Source organism: Antrostomus carolinensis, unplaced genomic scaffold (assembly GCF_000700745.2).
Source record: "Antrostomus carolinensis isolate BGI_N321 unplaced genomic scaffold, ASM70074v2 scaffold4757, whole genome shotgun sequence".
Lineage (NCBI taxonomy): Eukaryota > Metazoa > Chordata > Aves > Caprimulgiformes > Caprimulgidae > Antrostomus > Antrostomus carolinensis.
This window is the reverse complement of record NW_010329354.1, coordinates 66841-84506: the sequence shown is the minus strand read 5'-3', so window position 1 is coordinate 84506 and position 17666 is coordinate 66841. Positions and strand designations below refer to the sequence as shown.

General features: G+C 43.3%; 1 protein-coding gene across 1 annotated transcript in view; it reads left to right on the top strand.

Annotated features, from left to right (window-relative positions):
- GRIA3 (glutamate ionotropic receptor AMPA type subunit 3) overlaps positions 1 to 17666 on the top strand; it is a 150993-nt gene that overhangs the window by 111405 nt on the left and 21922 nt on the right. The window contains exon 11 of the mRNA XM_010172523.1: positions 2197 to 2395. Within this exon, the coding sequence (XP_010170825.1) occupies positions 2197 to 2395 (199 nt within the window). The remainder of the gene's footprint in view (positions 1 to 2196; positions 2396 to 17666) is intronic.

Genomic DNA, 17666 nt, shown 5'->3' with positions numbered 1-17666 from the left:
AACAGGTACTGCTTTGTAGTTGGCTAAAACTACATCAGCCCATGTAAGAGGCTGATTCAGTGTGTAGGGTACTGAGTTTTACAAGGAAGCTGCTAAAGCCGACATCCTGCCTGGCAAGGGAGCTGGCCAGAGAGGACTTTAGCCATCTGTAAAATTCCAAGATACTCACTTGATACCTAGCAAGAACGTAGAGCAAGGTAGAGAGATTCCTTGACTTACTACATTGTTCTGGATTTATATTTCTGCAACTTACCTTTGCAGCTACTCAGTAGCCTTCTGTTAGTGAGTACAACTGCAGCACAGCCCAGCTTGAAACCTGGAAGCCTTTTATCCTCTTGGGAGGCCCTCAAGAGAGGCAGGGAAGCCTCCAGGGATTGTGGGTGATCCAGCAGATGCGTGCCTGCCATGAGGAAGTGCATGCAGGCCAGAGCGATGGCAATGTCTCTCAGAGTTCACGGCTCGAAAGTTGCTGCTTCCTGATGGACAAAGAGGTGATGCTTCACTCCTCGGGCTTCCCTAAGCTTTCTAACCACCTGAACCACCTTGCACACTGGTTCAGACACGACACAGCAGTCCCAGGGGTGCTAGCAGCGCTGGCACATGGTGTGTTGTTATCCATAGGAGCCAGCCTGCATCTGCCCTCTCAGTGGGAGATGCTGCTTCAGTTTCTTGGGCAGAGGAGAATGGAGAATAGCAGTGCTTCACCTCTCTACATTCCTCTAACCTATTCCAGATTGCTCTCTCTGTTTTTATTGTGTTGGCATTTTTTTTTCTTTGGTGTGTTCTTTAGTGTTGGATGGATTTTTTTATTTTGTTCTTTTTTTCTTAATATATTGTTTCATGGGATTTTTTTTAATGGCTCAGGCAGTCTCAGGCTCTGGCCCAGACTAGGCAGTTTACCAGCTAACCCCCCTGCATGGATGGGGTGGGGGGACATCACCAGACTTTTGCTTTTTTCCTGTCTCCATCTGTTGGTAGGACAACTTGTACCCACTGTCTGGGGATGGGACTGAGGGGCTTGAAGGAAACAAATAAACAGGTAAGAGTTTTCTTGCTTTTTATTTCTTCCCTTCACACAAACTGAGGACTACATCACCCAGCTTCCATGGATTTAGTGTATCTGGGATTGATTCTTCCTCCACTGGTACTGGTAGAGTTAAGGGAAAACATATGAAATAGCTTTGTCTCCACTCCTGAAATGATTCCTGGTCAACATGCTATGTTTGAAGAATCAGCACTGTACATGGTGAAATTCCACACCCAGCTGAGCAGCATGGCACAGACATCTTCAGCCCCAAACAAATGTTTTCAGCCTGATTTTTAATTGCTTTAAAGCACCAAGAGCTCTGCCTGACATGATCTAGATCCCTTGACCACTATGCATTTTGTTATTATATGTTTACAAATAGGCTTTTTTTTTAGTCCTTATATTATCCTTTAAAAAAAAAAAAAGCCAAAAACAGAACACAAGTTTTTTCTGCTTCCTTCTCTGTTGCTCTGGTGGTTATAAAGCAGCAATATGCTTGACTTGGAACAGTGCAACATGCAAATTTTAATTAACATAAACCATAAAACAAACCAGCCTCTCTCCTCACTTCAATATGCAGATTCAGGCTGTAATTCCTGCTAGGTTGTGGTGAGAGAAAGATTCTGGATAATTTTTGCTTTATTCCTTTGCACATTTACTCAGATTCCTTTTTGCAGTTTAGTGCATCTTACATTTTGAGGTACTTTCATGTCCATTAAGTTGGGCAGCCCCCAAAGAGACAGGGTGCTGGCATATTGCAGCAGGCAAATCCAGCCTCAGGGCAAGGCTGGGCAAGCAGAGAAGACAAAAGTCTTCTGGCAAAAGATTTCTCCAGCAAAGGGTCAGTGGAAGTCAGGAAAGCTTGTTCTTCTCCAAGCCTCCAATGGGGTTGGCTCAGATTAATTATTTCTTAATTGACTGTCCTTTTTTTTCATTGAAAGGCTGGAGAGAGAGCTTAACTAGGTTAAGACCAGGCACATGCCGAGTTTGCTCTCCTGAGGAAGGCTATCAGGAGCAGGCTCACAACCTGCCTGTTCACAGATGCCTGGAGGACCTGAACAAAGGGGTTGTGCATGTGAATTTCTTTTCAATGAAATAATAATTAAGAAAAAAACCAAACAATCAAGGAATGTCTTCAAAGCAATTTGATGATGTGTGTTTTTCCATAGATCTCTCTCAGGGCGAATTGTCGGAGGAGTCTGGTGGTTCTTCACTCTCATCATTATCTCTTCCTACACTGCTAATCTTGCTGCCTTCCTTACGGTGGAAAGGATGGTTTCTCCCATAGAGAGTGCAGAGGACCTGGCTAAACAAACCGAAATAGCCTATGGCACTTTGGATTCAGGCTCAACCAAAGAATTCTTTAGAGTAAGTCTGTTAAATCTCCATTAGAGCTTTTCTAAACTGTAACTGCCTAAAACACAGTTTTCAGTCATTAGTTTTTACCTAACTGTAGTAGCTGTTCTAGTGAAAGCTACTTTGTGCAATCAGGACAGGCCTGAGTGCAGATTTTAATATCAAAAGGTATTTTATCAAAAATGGGTGGATTTGCTCAACTTGAAACATATACCAAGATGGAAAACCTGACCTCTACTATCACAGGAAGGGTTTTTCTAACACCAGTCTCAGAAACTGGTCTGATGAGCAATAATGCCATCATTAGCACAATATTTAGCAAAGAAACTCTTGGAGGAGTGATGCTCTTGACCTACTTGCTGTGTTTGCCCAGCTGGCAGCCGTTAATGCCATCCGACATCGGTGTTCGCTTGCCAGAATGAGAAGGGGGATGGGAGGTATGTCTTGCCATTCATTTCTGTATGGTACATTGATTGCTGCAATTTTTGTTGCTGTGCCTTCATCGCTCACCAGCGTCTGACCATGGTGGTATCAAGCAATCAGGTGTGAAATGTTTGTACCCCAGAACACTGGTGTGTGTTCACCTTGGTTAGGGAAACACTGGGTTAGCAATATTTGCAGGTGGAGGGGAGTATACACTTTTATTTAAGATCATCCATTCTTTCTCCACTTGCCAAGCCACAAGCTGAACTGCAGAGAGTTCCCTGAGAGTCATTAAAAACTCTAAATATGACCTCAGACCACTTTTATGTATCTAAAAACGTTGCTACCTGAAAAGCTCTTATTTCTGGCCTTTCCAAGGGAGAACTGAAATGCTCAGCCCTTTCAAGGAGCTCTTGGTTCTCTCTCAGCAGTGCCAATCAGATGCCATTCAAACCAACTTTTTTTTTGTATAGAAAAGTGGTCAGTTTTGCAGGACTAATTATTGCCTGTCACGCATGCTGGCCAGGTGCAGATGTCAGGGAGGAGGGAGACAAAAAAAAACCTTACTGCTGTAGGCTGATTAAATACCAATGGCTCCTTGAACAAATACTGATGGCTCCTTGAATTTGCTAAAAATTTCAATACACAACCACACGCACACTTACATGTATCTATAAATCTGATGTCAAGCTGGAAGTGAATGGCATTTTATGAAGCTTTTGCACTCTGCCTTACTTGTGTGTAGTATCTTTATAAAAGAATAGATGCTCGGTAGTTTTTAATTAACTGTGGTGGCTGGTACGTCACAACCACTTCTGTTTTTATTAAAATCTTGTAAGATAAACACTGACCTTGTAAGGATGGCATCAGTGTGTAAAAATTTGTATTCAGTTTAATTATCAGCCTGAGGCAACATTATCTGCACAGCAAAAATGAGTGGAGTGGACCTGTCAGAAGAGGTAGCACAACTTGATTAGAAATATTGGTGCTGTTCACAGTCACTATACTGTTCTTAGGGTGGAAAAAAAAATCTTTTGAATATCTTGTTGCTGTAAATACAGAAAGAGGGATTGTATGAGGGTGTTTCTTCGTTTCCTTAATAGTTTGACATAACAAGGAAATCCTTCTCACCGAGAGATCAAAGGAATGAGTGTTTCATGTGAAAGGATACAAAGTCTAGTAAATGTATGAATACTTTGTTGTGCTGTTAATGGTCTTGAGATGAGCTGTGACTCTCTCCTGGTGCTGGAGAAAGCACGGCTGTAAATGAGGGTGATCTGTCAGGAGCTGCCAGCTCCATCAGGCAGGGAGAGGAGTCAGATGGGGAAGGAGGAGGGCAGAGCCCCAGCAGTGGTGGAGCAGGGCGTAACGCCAGCTCCGGGTGATCCAGATGGGACAAGTGGGAAGGAGAATGGGCCCTAGGTGGTGCTTCTCTCCTCGGCGTTCTCAAGGCACACAACATAATTTCAGTTGTATTAACTTTTGCAGAGTAATTAATTTGAATAGAGTGATGCAGCCATGAAACTGTTGTAATTAGAATCTTCTTCAGTTGATTTGAGAAGGGCAAAAGCTTTGCCTTAGATTAAAGACATATGTTCACATAAATACTTGGTTGTACAGTCTTTATTAGCTATTTAATAAGAAAGTAATGATGGCTAAAACTTGAAATACCTCTTAGAGGATGCTTGGTTTCTGAGTGCCTGCTGCACAGCCGATGCCTGCTCTGTGGTTTGGGATACTTTTCTCCCCGTAAGCACTTTTCTTGCTACTACTGGTGCATCAGTGGGAGTGATAGTGGTCTGAGTCAGAAAAAGCTATGAGTTCTCCTGGGTACAGTGTGATGCTCATTCCCTCTGTGAGGGGAATATCCTCTTCTGCCTGTTCCCCTCCAGTACTTAACCAATTTAAGCAACAGTTGACTGTGTGGGTCAGGATCGTCTGCCCAGTGAGAAAGGAAGCTTCTAACTGAGGGGATGGCTACACTACCCAGTTAGTGAATCCTTACTTATAGAATCACAGAACGGTTTGGGTTGGAAGGGACCTTTCAAGTTCATCTAGTCCAACCCCCTGCAGTGAGCAGGGACATCTTCAAATAGATCAAGTTGCTCAGAGCCCCTTGAATGTTTCCAAGGATGGGGCATCTCTCTGGGCAACCTGTTCCAGTGTTTCACCACCCTCATTGTAAAAAATTTCTTCCTTACATCTAGTTTAAATCTCCCCTCTTTTAGTTTAAAACCATCACCCCTTGTCCTGTCGCTAAAGTCCCTGCTAAAGTCTGTCCCTGTCTTTCTTATAGATACAGCTTTCTTTCAACTTACACTGGTTGCCCATGCATATGTACACAGACACTGGCTGTGGCATGTGAGATGTAGCTAAATCTTCCCTAGAGATGGGAGAAGTTACCTGGCTGTGAGCAGGAGGTCAGCATGTGCATAGAGGCACCAACAACAGTAACTTGGCTTTGTAGCTGGGCCGTGACTTCACACAGGAGGTGCAGGACAGTCTCTCCAAGATCCCATAAAGAAGCTCTCTTCCTAGAGCTGTAAAGCTGAAATGTTTCTCAAACAAAGATATTAATCAGGTATTGATCTTAATGGCTGCTGTTGGCCAGTGAAAGGTGCCAGACTGACAACAGCAAGGAAAATTTGCCTCCTAATGCATCATGGAGGGAAAAACACATAAATGAGCTTCAGATACCCACCATCTTGTTTGTATGTGCTAGGAGCTTCTTCAGAGCCTTCAGTCCCTGACTGCTTTCTGCCAACCCCATTTCCAACTAGGAATACTTTTGAATCTTTCTTTTACAGTGTGGATACCTATCTGGTAGGAACTGGAATGAAACCAGCTCCTCATTTCAGATGAACAGATGGTAATGACTTTCAGCCACTTCAGACCTGGGCAGATTCCAGCTAGTGACCTATTTTACAGCATTGGCTATTTCCCTAAACATCACAATGTCTTCCAGATAGATGCTACCTCAGATATGCAGATTGAAGCAAGATCCACCATTGCTGTTGCAAGTGCACACAATGACTGCTGTCGGCGTGATGTTGCTCTCACAGTTAAAACAAGAGAGCCTGGTTTTTATAGCAGTTTCACAGCAGGTGCTATTCGCACTTTTCACTAGGTGGTGACTCTGCATCAGGGCATTTGTCCCCCCAGTATATCTAAGAACCAAATGAGCCTTCCTGTATTTTCATGGTTGTTGCTTTTTTCTGCTCAGAAACATTTAACATTTTGTACTAATTAGCTTATAAAGGCATTTAAATGGCAATCAATAGATTACATCAATTCCCTTTTGGCTTTCAAAGGGCATTCATCCATATTGAAAAGGAAAAGAAAGACCCTCTCCTTTATTAACATACAGTCTCAGATTAAGGACTCCAAAATACTTCTTTCTCTTTCTTGAAAACCAGCAAGGGCCTGTACTAGAAAGCAATTTCAAATCACTAAGCTACTACTTTTAAGGGTGTATCTGTTAGAATTAACATCTTCTAATACATTCAATTAAAGCATCAGCGTATCTGAGCAGCTCATCAAATCAATGTAACACCATTTAATCCAAATTCAGCACTGAGCCTAAATATAATACCACAGTCTAATAGGTTTCCAACCTCCAATATGCATATATTCAAAAGGCATGACCTTTACAACCAATTAGTAATTCTTGTGTAAACTTGACTGTATTTAAACTTCAGTAGAAGCAGAGCATGTCTAGACGTTTAGAAATATAAATTGCTCTTGAGTTTCTGTTGGTTTCTTTTAATTGATAGCAGATATCTGTGTTAAGACGCTTCAGTAAAATAACTTGCAATGTTTTTGATCATCGACGAACACAGCTGACCTGCTGGTACACTTTACTGAAAACCTGAAATATCAGAAGGTGTCCTCAAAATTTATATGATGTGATAAGACTTTATAGGTTGAAATATTGAAGCAGGTAACATTTAGCAAGATCTTGCATTAGGTTGGTCTTTTCCCTTTTGTGGTAAATTGAAGGCAGCTGATAGCACACTATTACCAATGTAGTTAATCCCTGTTAACTAAAACTAAGAGGACAAAAGGAGGCCTCAAAGGACTGATATTTTATTGTAGAACTTTGTCTTTTTCTCAGCAATGGTTTCAAGATGTCTCTGACAAAACAACTGTTACTATCCAATGACTCCCCCATGCCTTGGATGAAATTACTTGCTGCTCTGAAGTCAGTTCCTAATTTTTTCTTCTGGAAATGGGACTAATTTGCCAGGCCTGTTAGGCATTCCAGTAGAAAGGCCAAAGATCCTTTGGACATGATGCTTCCTGCTCTTGCAGTTGGTTACTCCTAGTTGGCACTGATGTTCCTGAGTATTGGGTAGGGAGTTTGACACTGACGTTGCTTCTGCTGTCAATAAAGACTTAGGTTCAGTGCCTAGAGGAGTCAAAGATGCTGACAGCCTTCAAGTACAGCTCAGATACATACTTCAGATATTATTTTTAGGAATTTTTTGCAACACAGTACGAAAATCACAGCTAAGGCTGAAGTCTCCATTACTTCAGGACACATAGGAGTGATAGCTGACTTGAGGACACTTTCCTTGTGCCTCCTATGTGAAGGCTTCATTTCCATTTCTCATTGCACTCAGATAGCCTGCCCAGACACTTCAGTAATATTGCACTCTTAATTAATGTTTTGTGAGAAAACAATATTGTTCTTGAACACCTTTGTGGGCACGTTCAGCACTTGAAATTCCTCTTCATCAGTTTTCTCAAAAAGTGTTTTTTTCCAAACCTGGTTTAGATGTGAGACCTTTCTGGACTTTATATATACATAAGATAAGATATAAAACTACAGTTTTTAGGACATGGGAGGTCATGTTAAGGATGGCCCCCAAGATAGTCCCCCTTTTTCTCTCATCTTGGTTTCATCAAGTTTGAATCTTTCAACAAGAGCAGATAGAAAAGCACAAGATGCTCTGTCAAGAGGCTTTGCCTTTCTGTCTGTAGCTCTGGTTGCCCATGCTGAGAAAGGGTGCTTTGACATGGAAAAGCATGTAAACATGGTAAAGAGACTGGTAAGGTATCTCTTGAAAAGAACTTCAGGTACAACTCATTTAGCTGGTAAAGCTGAAGGTGATATAGGAAATGATTTGTTCAAAAGAAAAGAAAAAAACACTAGACAGATTAGCACCAAAGCAGAAAATAAACTTATCTGAAAAAACAGTGAAAGAACAAATTAATGAATTGACTCCAAATTCCTTAGAAATTAAAAAAAACATTCCTTAAACCCACCAAAAGGATTTTGAAATACCTTCCGTTAAAAGCACTCAGGGTAAATAAAACCTCTGCTCCTGTTCAGGCGCTGCTTTGCAAGGGGCTGCAGTGGCACCGGTGAGACCGGCGGGTCCCTCCGGGTTCAGAGACTGGGCTGAGGCTGGATCCCAGCCCAGCTCGCAGCGTGTGGGGAGGACTCCCCAGTACCATCCCCACAGTAAGGGTAAGGGCAGGCTGTGGCAGAGGAGGCTGGTCCCACAGATGGGCAGCCAGGCAGGAGCACAGCACCAGCCCAGACCCATGAGGGAGTGGGGGAGAAATAATGACCATAATGCATTCTGAAGAGCTGCCATATTCCACCAGTTATGAGATAAAGAGCTCATTGCTTTCCTCTGATGATAAGGTTTTGTGAAGACAAGAGGTAAGGAAAATAAATTATACCAGCACGTGGTTTAGGTGAGGAAAAGCCTTGAATTATGAACCAATAGCTGCCATGTGATTTTTATGCATTCTGTGCAATCAAACAATATTGAGATCATCATTAGAGCCTATTAAAAACACCATAGCGAACTCTGTGCACGCAGCGTTAAGGGTTTCATCTGTAGTTAAACTCTTTGATTTTTAATTTCAAAATTTATTTTGCTAGTGAAGATGAAGGACTTGTTTCTAGCACAGCACTCATACAAATGCTTTGCTTTGGATAAAACTATGATTAGCCGTTTTAAGCTTTCTGTGTTCTTGGCATCAAGCAAAACAACACAGTCATCATAACAAATACGTGACAAAAATATTGAACTGTGATTGTATTTATGGACTTCAAAAGAGCAGAATATCACAGAAAAGTTATAACTTCAAATATGAGCTGTATAGATCTTTGATAGGCGACGTGGCAGCGATTAATCAGAAAAAATACTGTGGCTTAACTGTTTTTCAACAAAGAAAGTGTGAAAAACTTATTCACCCATGTATTCTCTCTCCCTTCCCTGTTTGTTAGAGGTGGGGAAGTGCACAGGTACTAAAAGGTGTGCTCAGAGAGATCACAGCCTCTCCATCGCATGAGTGATAGATGGTCTGCTTGTGGGGTTTTTTCTCTTAATCTGTTGAACCTCCTTTCTGCCACATGGCTAACAGACAGTTTTTAAGACAGCAGGAAATCAAATGTGACATAATTACAAAAGAAATGGTTTCCCATGAAGTGATCTAATGTCTTTAAGCCTATAGATTGGAGAGGAAAATGTATCCTTACGGGAACTACAATTAACAGCTCATCCATCATCTGCTCCTTGGAAAGGAAACGCGTGGATGGTGCTGAGGTTAAGGTGGCTGAACCATTTCACTAATTTCAGCAGTCAAGGCATGATTCAACAAAGTTTTCAGTCAACACTTAGTAACAAATATTTGAATAAATCTCTCCTTATCTTCAATCACAGATGACATTTGTCTGTCAGCTCGACTCGTGTTTGTGGTTTAGGCATTCCCGCTCGCCTGTGTCTCACTCCGTACTGCTCAGAGTCAGCCTCTGTAAGAACAGGGTTGGCCACAGAGGACAGCCTCTGTGAGGTGTGACCTCTCTGAGGTCATGGAGGTTTCCTTGGGCCAAGCAGTGTGTGCGGGTGCAGCCCAGGGCGAAGGCTGGCACAGCAGCTAGCAGTGGGTTAATGCTGTAGCTGTGTCTGCACCACAGAGGCAAGCAGGGAGCGCCTCAGGGAAAAATCGCTTACTGTTTGAATGTTGAATGCTCTACTTTTTGGAGAGCAGCTCTATGATAATGGTAATGACATTGCTCAAGACAGATAGGACCCTGGTTTTTCAAGTCTCTCCTACTTTACGTAACCCTGCTGTGTCACATTAATACATGTTTGTTAGGGATTCATTTAAAATACATGGGTGCTGATAAATACTCACAGTACTGCTACTGTTACTGTTGCATAATTAGAAAATACATGAAGGCTTAGAAACTCTAATGATGTGAATCTGAAACATCCCCTCTTGCAATCCACCAGGATTTCTACATCTTTGCCTGTACATTGGCCTATTCTGTTTAGAGCTGAAAACTCATTAGACCTGACAGTGTTCAGATCATGTGCTGGAAACGCCGTTCTCTGTTAATTTATTACGGGCCAAATCCAGAGCAGGACTGGTGTGCTGCTCAGTTCCCCAGACAAGACTGCTCTGCTAAATAAGTGCCTGCTGGAAAGATGCCCCTTCGCCTGAAGGCTGACGTAATCGCTCCCTCCGGCTGGCTGGGGTGCATGCTGCCTCTGCTACCCAGACAGACAGACAGACAGGCTTGCACAGCACAGCCGTACTGCTGCCCACTGCTGCCACCCAGCCCCTGTCACCCCAGGGTCACTTCTGTGGGGTGAGCACTCCCCGAGCGCTGGCTCTGGCCACAAATCACAGAGGATTTACAAAGGCCGTGTGTCTCTGGGTAGAGACTTTCATTTTCATTTCCTGATCAGTATTGCAATGGGAGGAAGGATGGCAGCAATAAAGTGAGGAGATGAATATAGGCATAGTCTGAAGTTCAGTGTTGTGCCGGGAAAGGATGTCTTAAAATCTTGATTTACATTCTGCTGCTCAGACTGTTGCTGACATGTCAGCGACGTCTAGTTACAGCCAGAGTGACTTTTTGCTTGTCTGTTTGTATGAGAGGAGCTCACTCCAGAAAGGATATCTGTTAAAGCAGCTACAGCACATTACCTGCAGGCTGCCAAAGCTTGTGTGTTCAAAATGACCATGATCCACAGGAAAAAGAAAACTCTTACAATATTGTATTATTTTTATAAGATAAAGTTTATTTTGTAATTGAGCCACTATGTCAGTGTAGATAAACGGTAGTGCTGCTGAAGCCTGGAGGATATTTGTGGGCTGCTTACCCAGCTGCCGGTGTGTGCAGCGCTGCCCTTGACCCTCCTTCCCCACCACCGCCTCCTCCATGAGCTCCCTGCTGGGCTTCCATCCCTTCTCTAGTCAGGGGAAAATGCTGCCGGTGGGTTCAGAGGGCTCTCTCTAAAAGAGAGTCCTCACAGCCCCCATACAAGTTGTGTGAATCTTGACTTAGGGGATCCTAGAGGAAAACGGGTAGCCCTGGGCTTTGTGGGCCTGATCCTTCCACTCTCTGGGCTTCATTTGCCCCAGCTGGGAAAGGAAAATACCATTTCTAAAGCAGAAATTATAACATCATTCATTTGAACAACAAACCAACATGACAATATCTCCCATCACAAACTTGACTGTGAAATATTATCATTCACTAGTTCACCCTTTCTTTTACAGGTACGTGCATGTTATCAAAGTTTTGTGTATTCCTACAAATACACAGACTAGTTTACACACACATGCTTGAACCTTGCTTATCTGTGGCATCCCACAAATTCATAAACCATGGGTAGAGTTCAGTATATTTGGGGGTTGGCCCTGCTGAAAGAGAAATGCCCTGTGCATGCTTGTGGCATCTGACCTACTTTCTTTTGCCGAGAATGTAATAAAAACAAGAGATTCATATAATGATGGGATTGATTTTTCTGTCTATATAGGTAAGTAAATTGCTGGCATCACAAGTTGTCTGTGGCTAAAAGCTGTGACATTGATCTGTTAGTCTTTGTCCTGTGACCTTCAGTAAATGACATCTCTGCTTTCATGTCCGCACTTGGGAAAGGGGGCTAATCATGTCCTCTGGCCTTCAGGAGACCTATTTTTTCCTTCTCTGTAAAAAGCTTCAAAATCTCAGGCAGAGGGACCTTACTAATAATATTTATCCTGTTCTCATTAGTAATGTGGCATCATTAGGGCAGCCTCCATGTGCTCCAGAGCTGGCACTGGTCTGGGGGCTCCGACCACTGTCCCTAGCTCCTCCTTGAGGCAGCGGTAGCAGGGGTGACTCCACATCAGGCTTGCAGGGGGGTGGAAAGGCATCAAATCAAAGCCTTAGCCAAAAGACCAAGACAGTGGTAGCCACTCCATTGCTGTTTGCCTTATGGAAAGTCCAAGGAAGTAACTGCCTCAAACCGATGGATCTCAAAGTGATCCCCAAGCCAGGCGACTGCGGTGGTACTGAGGCAGTCTTCTGGCATTTTTTCACTCTTGTTTAGTAACTTGCTTTATAATGGTTCATAAGCTACTGGATTCATTAGCTGCTGTAGAAGAGCTAATTGCACACGTGGAAGAAAAGCAATGAGTGATGATAATGAAGCTAAGGTTCACACTTAACTACCTAAGTTCATATCAGTGAGGCGTGCATCTATGTAAAGGCAGCATGTGTTATTCAGATTAAATACCGGCACTGGTTTAAGTACGGCCCTTTGTGTTTTGTATCAGCAACATCTGTCTGACTTAGGGCTATAAATTTCCCTTGTTAAAGAGCTGTAAAGTGATGGTAGGACTGAAGTAGCAGAGGACTGTGTTAACTCTGCTGCCTTAGGTCCTTTATCTATATCTCCACCTGCCTTTGTGTGTGCGCCATGGTCAGGGTGCTCTGTCGGCTTTGCACTTGTCTCACTCCCATTTACTGCATTTCAACGTATGCTGGCCTACTCCAAAGTATATTAAAGTTTACGTAGCCTGGGCCTAGCCCTGAGAACAGGCAGCTGTAACTGGCCTCCTTCTGGGTCTTCTCCCTCTTCAGTATGCCCTTTCTATTTCTTACACTGATATTGCCCAGCATGAAATATTCTCCTGTTCTTCCTTATAGCCCAGCTCCTGGATTACTGTAGGGACCTTATCTCTTTCTCTCCTCCTTGTTTTTTTTAAGCTTGTTCCTCACTTTCTTAATTTTGAAGACAGAGGTAAAAAAATTAACATCAGTATAATCTAAAATTTTAAACATACAGAGTAAAAAAAGGAGAATATAAAAATGAATTTTAAAAGTAAAATTGATTTGGGTGAATTTGGCTTATGATGTCCCTTCCAACCCCTGTGATTCTGTGATATTTTACATGTCAGACATTTCAAAAATCAACAATAATCACCTATAGGTGAACATTTTGAGCTTGACTGCTGGGAAATAATTTCTGGGCACCTGTTGTAAGAAATAAAGGACCATTTTGATCATTTTAATAAAATATTCCACCAGGATGCATGAGGCAGGCAGTTTGGAGAAGACCTGCAGGTTGCAGAGAAGGTGGCAGAGTGGGCAAAATGTTCTAAAATAAGCAAAGGGCATCCCTGTAACACACTGTAACTGTAGAGGAAAAATGCTGTTTCGTTCCAATACAATAGCTTCAGCACTACTCAGTGGTGGTAGGAGGTGACACAGTGTCACTTTTAGCAGAAGCGTGAGACAGATGTCTGCAGAGAGGGAAAGGTAATTCAGTCAGTGGGAGAAGGCTTCAGTCACAAAGATATTTTACAGATAAATTTAACCAGTGTCAAGGAATTGTCCAAGATGTGTTGGGTTTTGCAATATATTTCAAGGCGATTTGGGATGTGCAAAAGTGAAACCCAGGCACCTGGTCCCGCTCAGCTGGAGCCAGGTTTGCAGGCCCTGGGTTTTTCTTGTTGTTGAATGGATTGAACAAATAACCACAACCGAGAGGGAAACTTACCTCCTTCCTGCTGCCTCTAACGCCTGCTCAGTCAGTCCCTTTGATGCTGTGGCACACAGTGGGTGTGTTTGATTTTTCATTTCAGTACTGGAGCCAACCACACATCAAAACTAGGAGAAATAGAATGAAAGATGGTGTTAAAATTGTGGACTGATTGAATTGGCACCTTCTTTTCAAATAAACTCATTGCTACCCAGAAGCAGGGTGTTGTTTATGTACCAGTTAGTAATGGCCCGAGCAAGGTGACTCCTCAGCACGAGAGCTGCTGGCTCTGCCGGCACCGAAGGGAGCTGCCTGCACCCTTGTGGTGAGGGGTGTTTGGCTCATACTTCTGCATAAACATATCCAAACAAAGAAAAATGCCAGCACTATTGACAAAGCAAAGGCCAGCTCTATTTATATCTGCAGTAAGGCTGCAATAATGAACAGACACTTGAATGTGTCCTGAGGCCTAGATGAAACACTGAAAATGTTGCTTTTAAGAAAAAAAAATTATAATATCCCCTTGAAATCCCAGGGAAATGTGTGTGATGGACTTCTTGAGAGTAGTATCAAAGAAATTAAATAGGAATTGCAGAGCACAGGGAGTTATTGCAGGTACGGGCTTTGAATTGGTTTAAATCTCTGCTTTTAAGCTTTTTTCCTAAATATCTCTTTAAAAGTAACACTTTAATGAGAGAGAAAATGTTTTACTGCTGCTGAACTCTAGCAGCAGTGCAGATCTGTCAGACCTTACCTGATTTTGGAGTGTAAATCCTTTCTCTACAGTTGCTCGTGCTGCCTGGCCCCTCTCATGGTGTCAGACTCCGGGGTAGTAAAGATGCAGGCACTGGCGGGGGCTGCGAGGGATTGTGTGAGTGTCTGCAGAGCAGGACTAATGGGTGAAAAAGTTTTTTCAGCACAGGATTTATGACTTTATAGTTAGACATTTTGCTTTTCTTAAAGTCTTTTAGGGGCTTCTGGGGTTTTTTTGAGGCAATTGGAAAAAGAAAAATATTTACTCAAAATACCGTCTTCCGTTCCATCTCGTTGTGTCTTTGACCAGCTGTAATCAACTGGTTGCTTCATGTCATTGAGCAGGTGTAAAATTAGGCTCCTGGAGCAGAAAATGCACTCAAGCACATCTGAGCAGGTTTGCAGGTTTCATGGCTCCTCTGGTAGTGCTGTCCCTTTCTCTAAGAAGTCTCATCAGAAATAATTATTTTGCCCTCATTATGAATTTAGGGGAACAGCCAACCAAGCAGGATGCAATGGCCAGAGCCTGTCACCTCCCTGGTCCCCACTCCTGGGACATCCGTGGGTCCTCACCCAACTGTGCCCCAGCCAGGCTCCAGCTCCTCTGAAACCAACACATGCCCAATGCATTTAATTTTAACCTTTCCCAGTCATTCCCTGCTGTGTTCATTTCTAGCTTGCATTTTTGTCTACTTCTACAAGATCAGACTGCTATCCACATTTAGTTAATTTGATAACAGCAAGATGTTATGAAAATTCCACTTGACAGCAGAAGAGGTGGGCAGTGATCGTATAGAAATGTACTGATTTTTATTAACCACAACATCCAAAAGAGTTAAATGAAGGGAGCAAACTATAAAGCTTAGGCTATTTGTTAAAGTTGAAAAGAGATCCGTTTTTGAGTCCTGGAATTTGGTTTTTTGAAGCATGAATGCTGATATTCACCCTTTGCCCTTGGAGTAGGGAACGTGCTTTGTTTGGACCATTTGCAGCCCTGAGCGTGCTGTTGGCACTCATCAGATAACTGTTATTATTAACAATGCACAGATGTATTGGCAATTGCTTTTAGGTAGTCAGGCCAGCTGGAAAATTATGAAAGAACTTATTAAAGACAGATATTATGGTGTAAGTTAGAAGATGAAAAGGAGAAGAAATTCTGGTTTATCTGTGTAATTAAAGGCACACTCTGTAGACGAAAACAAGCAAAAGCATACACTGTGCATGCATGGTTTTTGAAAGCTAACTGCTTTAGCTTGCCGAGAGATCTAAAGTGAAACAGCAAAGCTATATTTTTACCTTCCATTTTTCCCTTAGATGCCCATTTGCAAATATAAATGTGCAGGTCTGTTTGTATTATTTATGTTAAAAGAAGATGAAGGTTGTAAGGACAAGCACCTTGAAACTAGGACACACCAGAATTGCAGTTGTCAGGCAGTCGCTGTGTTGGCCAGCCAGGCTGTTTCTGTGCCTTTCTGCTGAGGGAGATGCACAGAAGAGCAGGCACATCGGCCACGGGCAGTGCTGTGCCTTGGGCCATGGCCTGCGCTGCCACTTGTGCAGGTGCCACACAAGGATGGTGGCAGCCGCGGAGCCGGTGACAGACACCGTGTCCTGGCACCTCTGGTAGCCCTGGGTTTCCTGCGGCCACTCCAGCCTAGGAGCAGTGCTGTGGAGGTGTGAACATGCCCACCTGCATCAAAGGGGCTGTTGGAAAAGCAGGAGGCCCAGGTCGGTGTGCTCAGAGAGGGCACCTCAAGTACCTGGTGACAAAGCAGCCAGCAGCATGTTTTAGCTGCTAGCCTGTGAGTGCCTGGCCAAGAGCCCCCATGGGACATTTCTCCTTGGGCAGGACACCAGGTCCCACCGTTGGCTGGGGCTCAGAGCCACCCCTGTCCTAGCCCAGCTGTTGGAGGCTGGCAGAGGCAGTGCCGGCGCAGGGCCACGAGCGCACGCTCCCCACCATGAGCTGGGCTGCCACGTTTCCCTCGCTGCTTCACAGCCCCTGTCCTCAGCTCAGGGTATTCGGTGTTCGCTGCTGCAGGGAGAAGCCAGCAAATCCCTAGATCCTTTCTTTTACCTGTGGAAGGACCATTTCAGGCCCCACTCCCCTTCCTCCCACTGCTTCTTCACCCCTGGTGCTGGAGAAACGCAGCCATACAGCCCATCTTTAGCCAAGAAATGCTCTCAGCCAAAATCCCTTGTGCTTGTTTTTCGCACCCCAACCACCCAGCCAGCTCCTAACGAAGCTGCACTGTATTGTTGTCTCTCTGATTTCCTATTGTCACTTGGGCTGATTTTAATTGCCTTGCGTTTTCAGTTGTTTTTCAGCTCATCAGGAAGGATAATTAAAATAAAATCTTGCCCTCTGTGCTCATCTGCATCTGTCGTAGCGACGCTAGCTGAGCATGTTAATCTGAGGAATGGTGAAGGCAGGGCTTACTCCCTGTGAAATGCTTGGAGGCTGGTTGTTAAGCATTACATTATTCAAAACACATTAAATTGTCCTGAATGAGGAGGAAACATGTCTCGATCATCAAGCTGATGGACATTAACAGTCTTCTGTCACGAGTTTGTTAAATTTGAACTGGATTTAGGTACTGCCTGCCTTATTCCCATTCTGCAAGGAAAGCTGTGGAGGGGAAACTGGCAAGGAGTAGGAAGCATAAATTCAAGACACCCACAGCTTGGACCAAAAGCCTTACATATATCCTTTGGATTTCTAGACTTTAGAGAAATACAGTTGGCATCACTGCCTTCTGTCGACCAAGCAGGAAAGTTTAACCGATAGTCCAGGAGTCCTCTGAATGCCTAGGAGTCTGGAGGTGGCTTTAAGATCTGAGGGTGGTTTAAATGTTACTGATGGGGAAGAGGGAGAAGGGGAAGTAACACATTTCTCAACATTTCCAGGTTTGCAAAACCTGTATGCTGAGCTAGAGGCTGTTAGGATTGGCTTGGTCTCCAAATCGGAAAAACAGGGAAAGAAAAATCTATACATGACATGAAAGCAGTTAACCAGCAATTTTTTCAGTTTATTTCTGAAGTTTTTTTGCTATATTTTTAGGACAATGTGAAACTGAATTTTGAAAGTTTGACTATTGATTAATAAAGGATTTTGTGATTTATATCCCTCATATGAGCATCACTATTAGAAGCCACTAGAGCTGTCCTGGTCTCCTGTATCACAGACCTGCTGTTGCCACAGTGAAAAGCAAAATCCTGCCTTGCTGGGAAATTGTAATAAGCAAGTGTTGGTGTTTCCTAACTGCGAGTTAGCACAAAAAACAAGGCTGAGGCTTTATGTGAAGAAGGGAGGCTTCTTTTGCATCTGT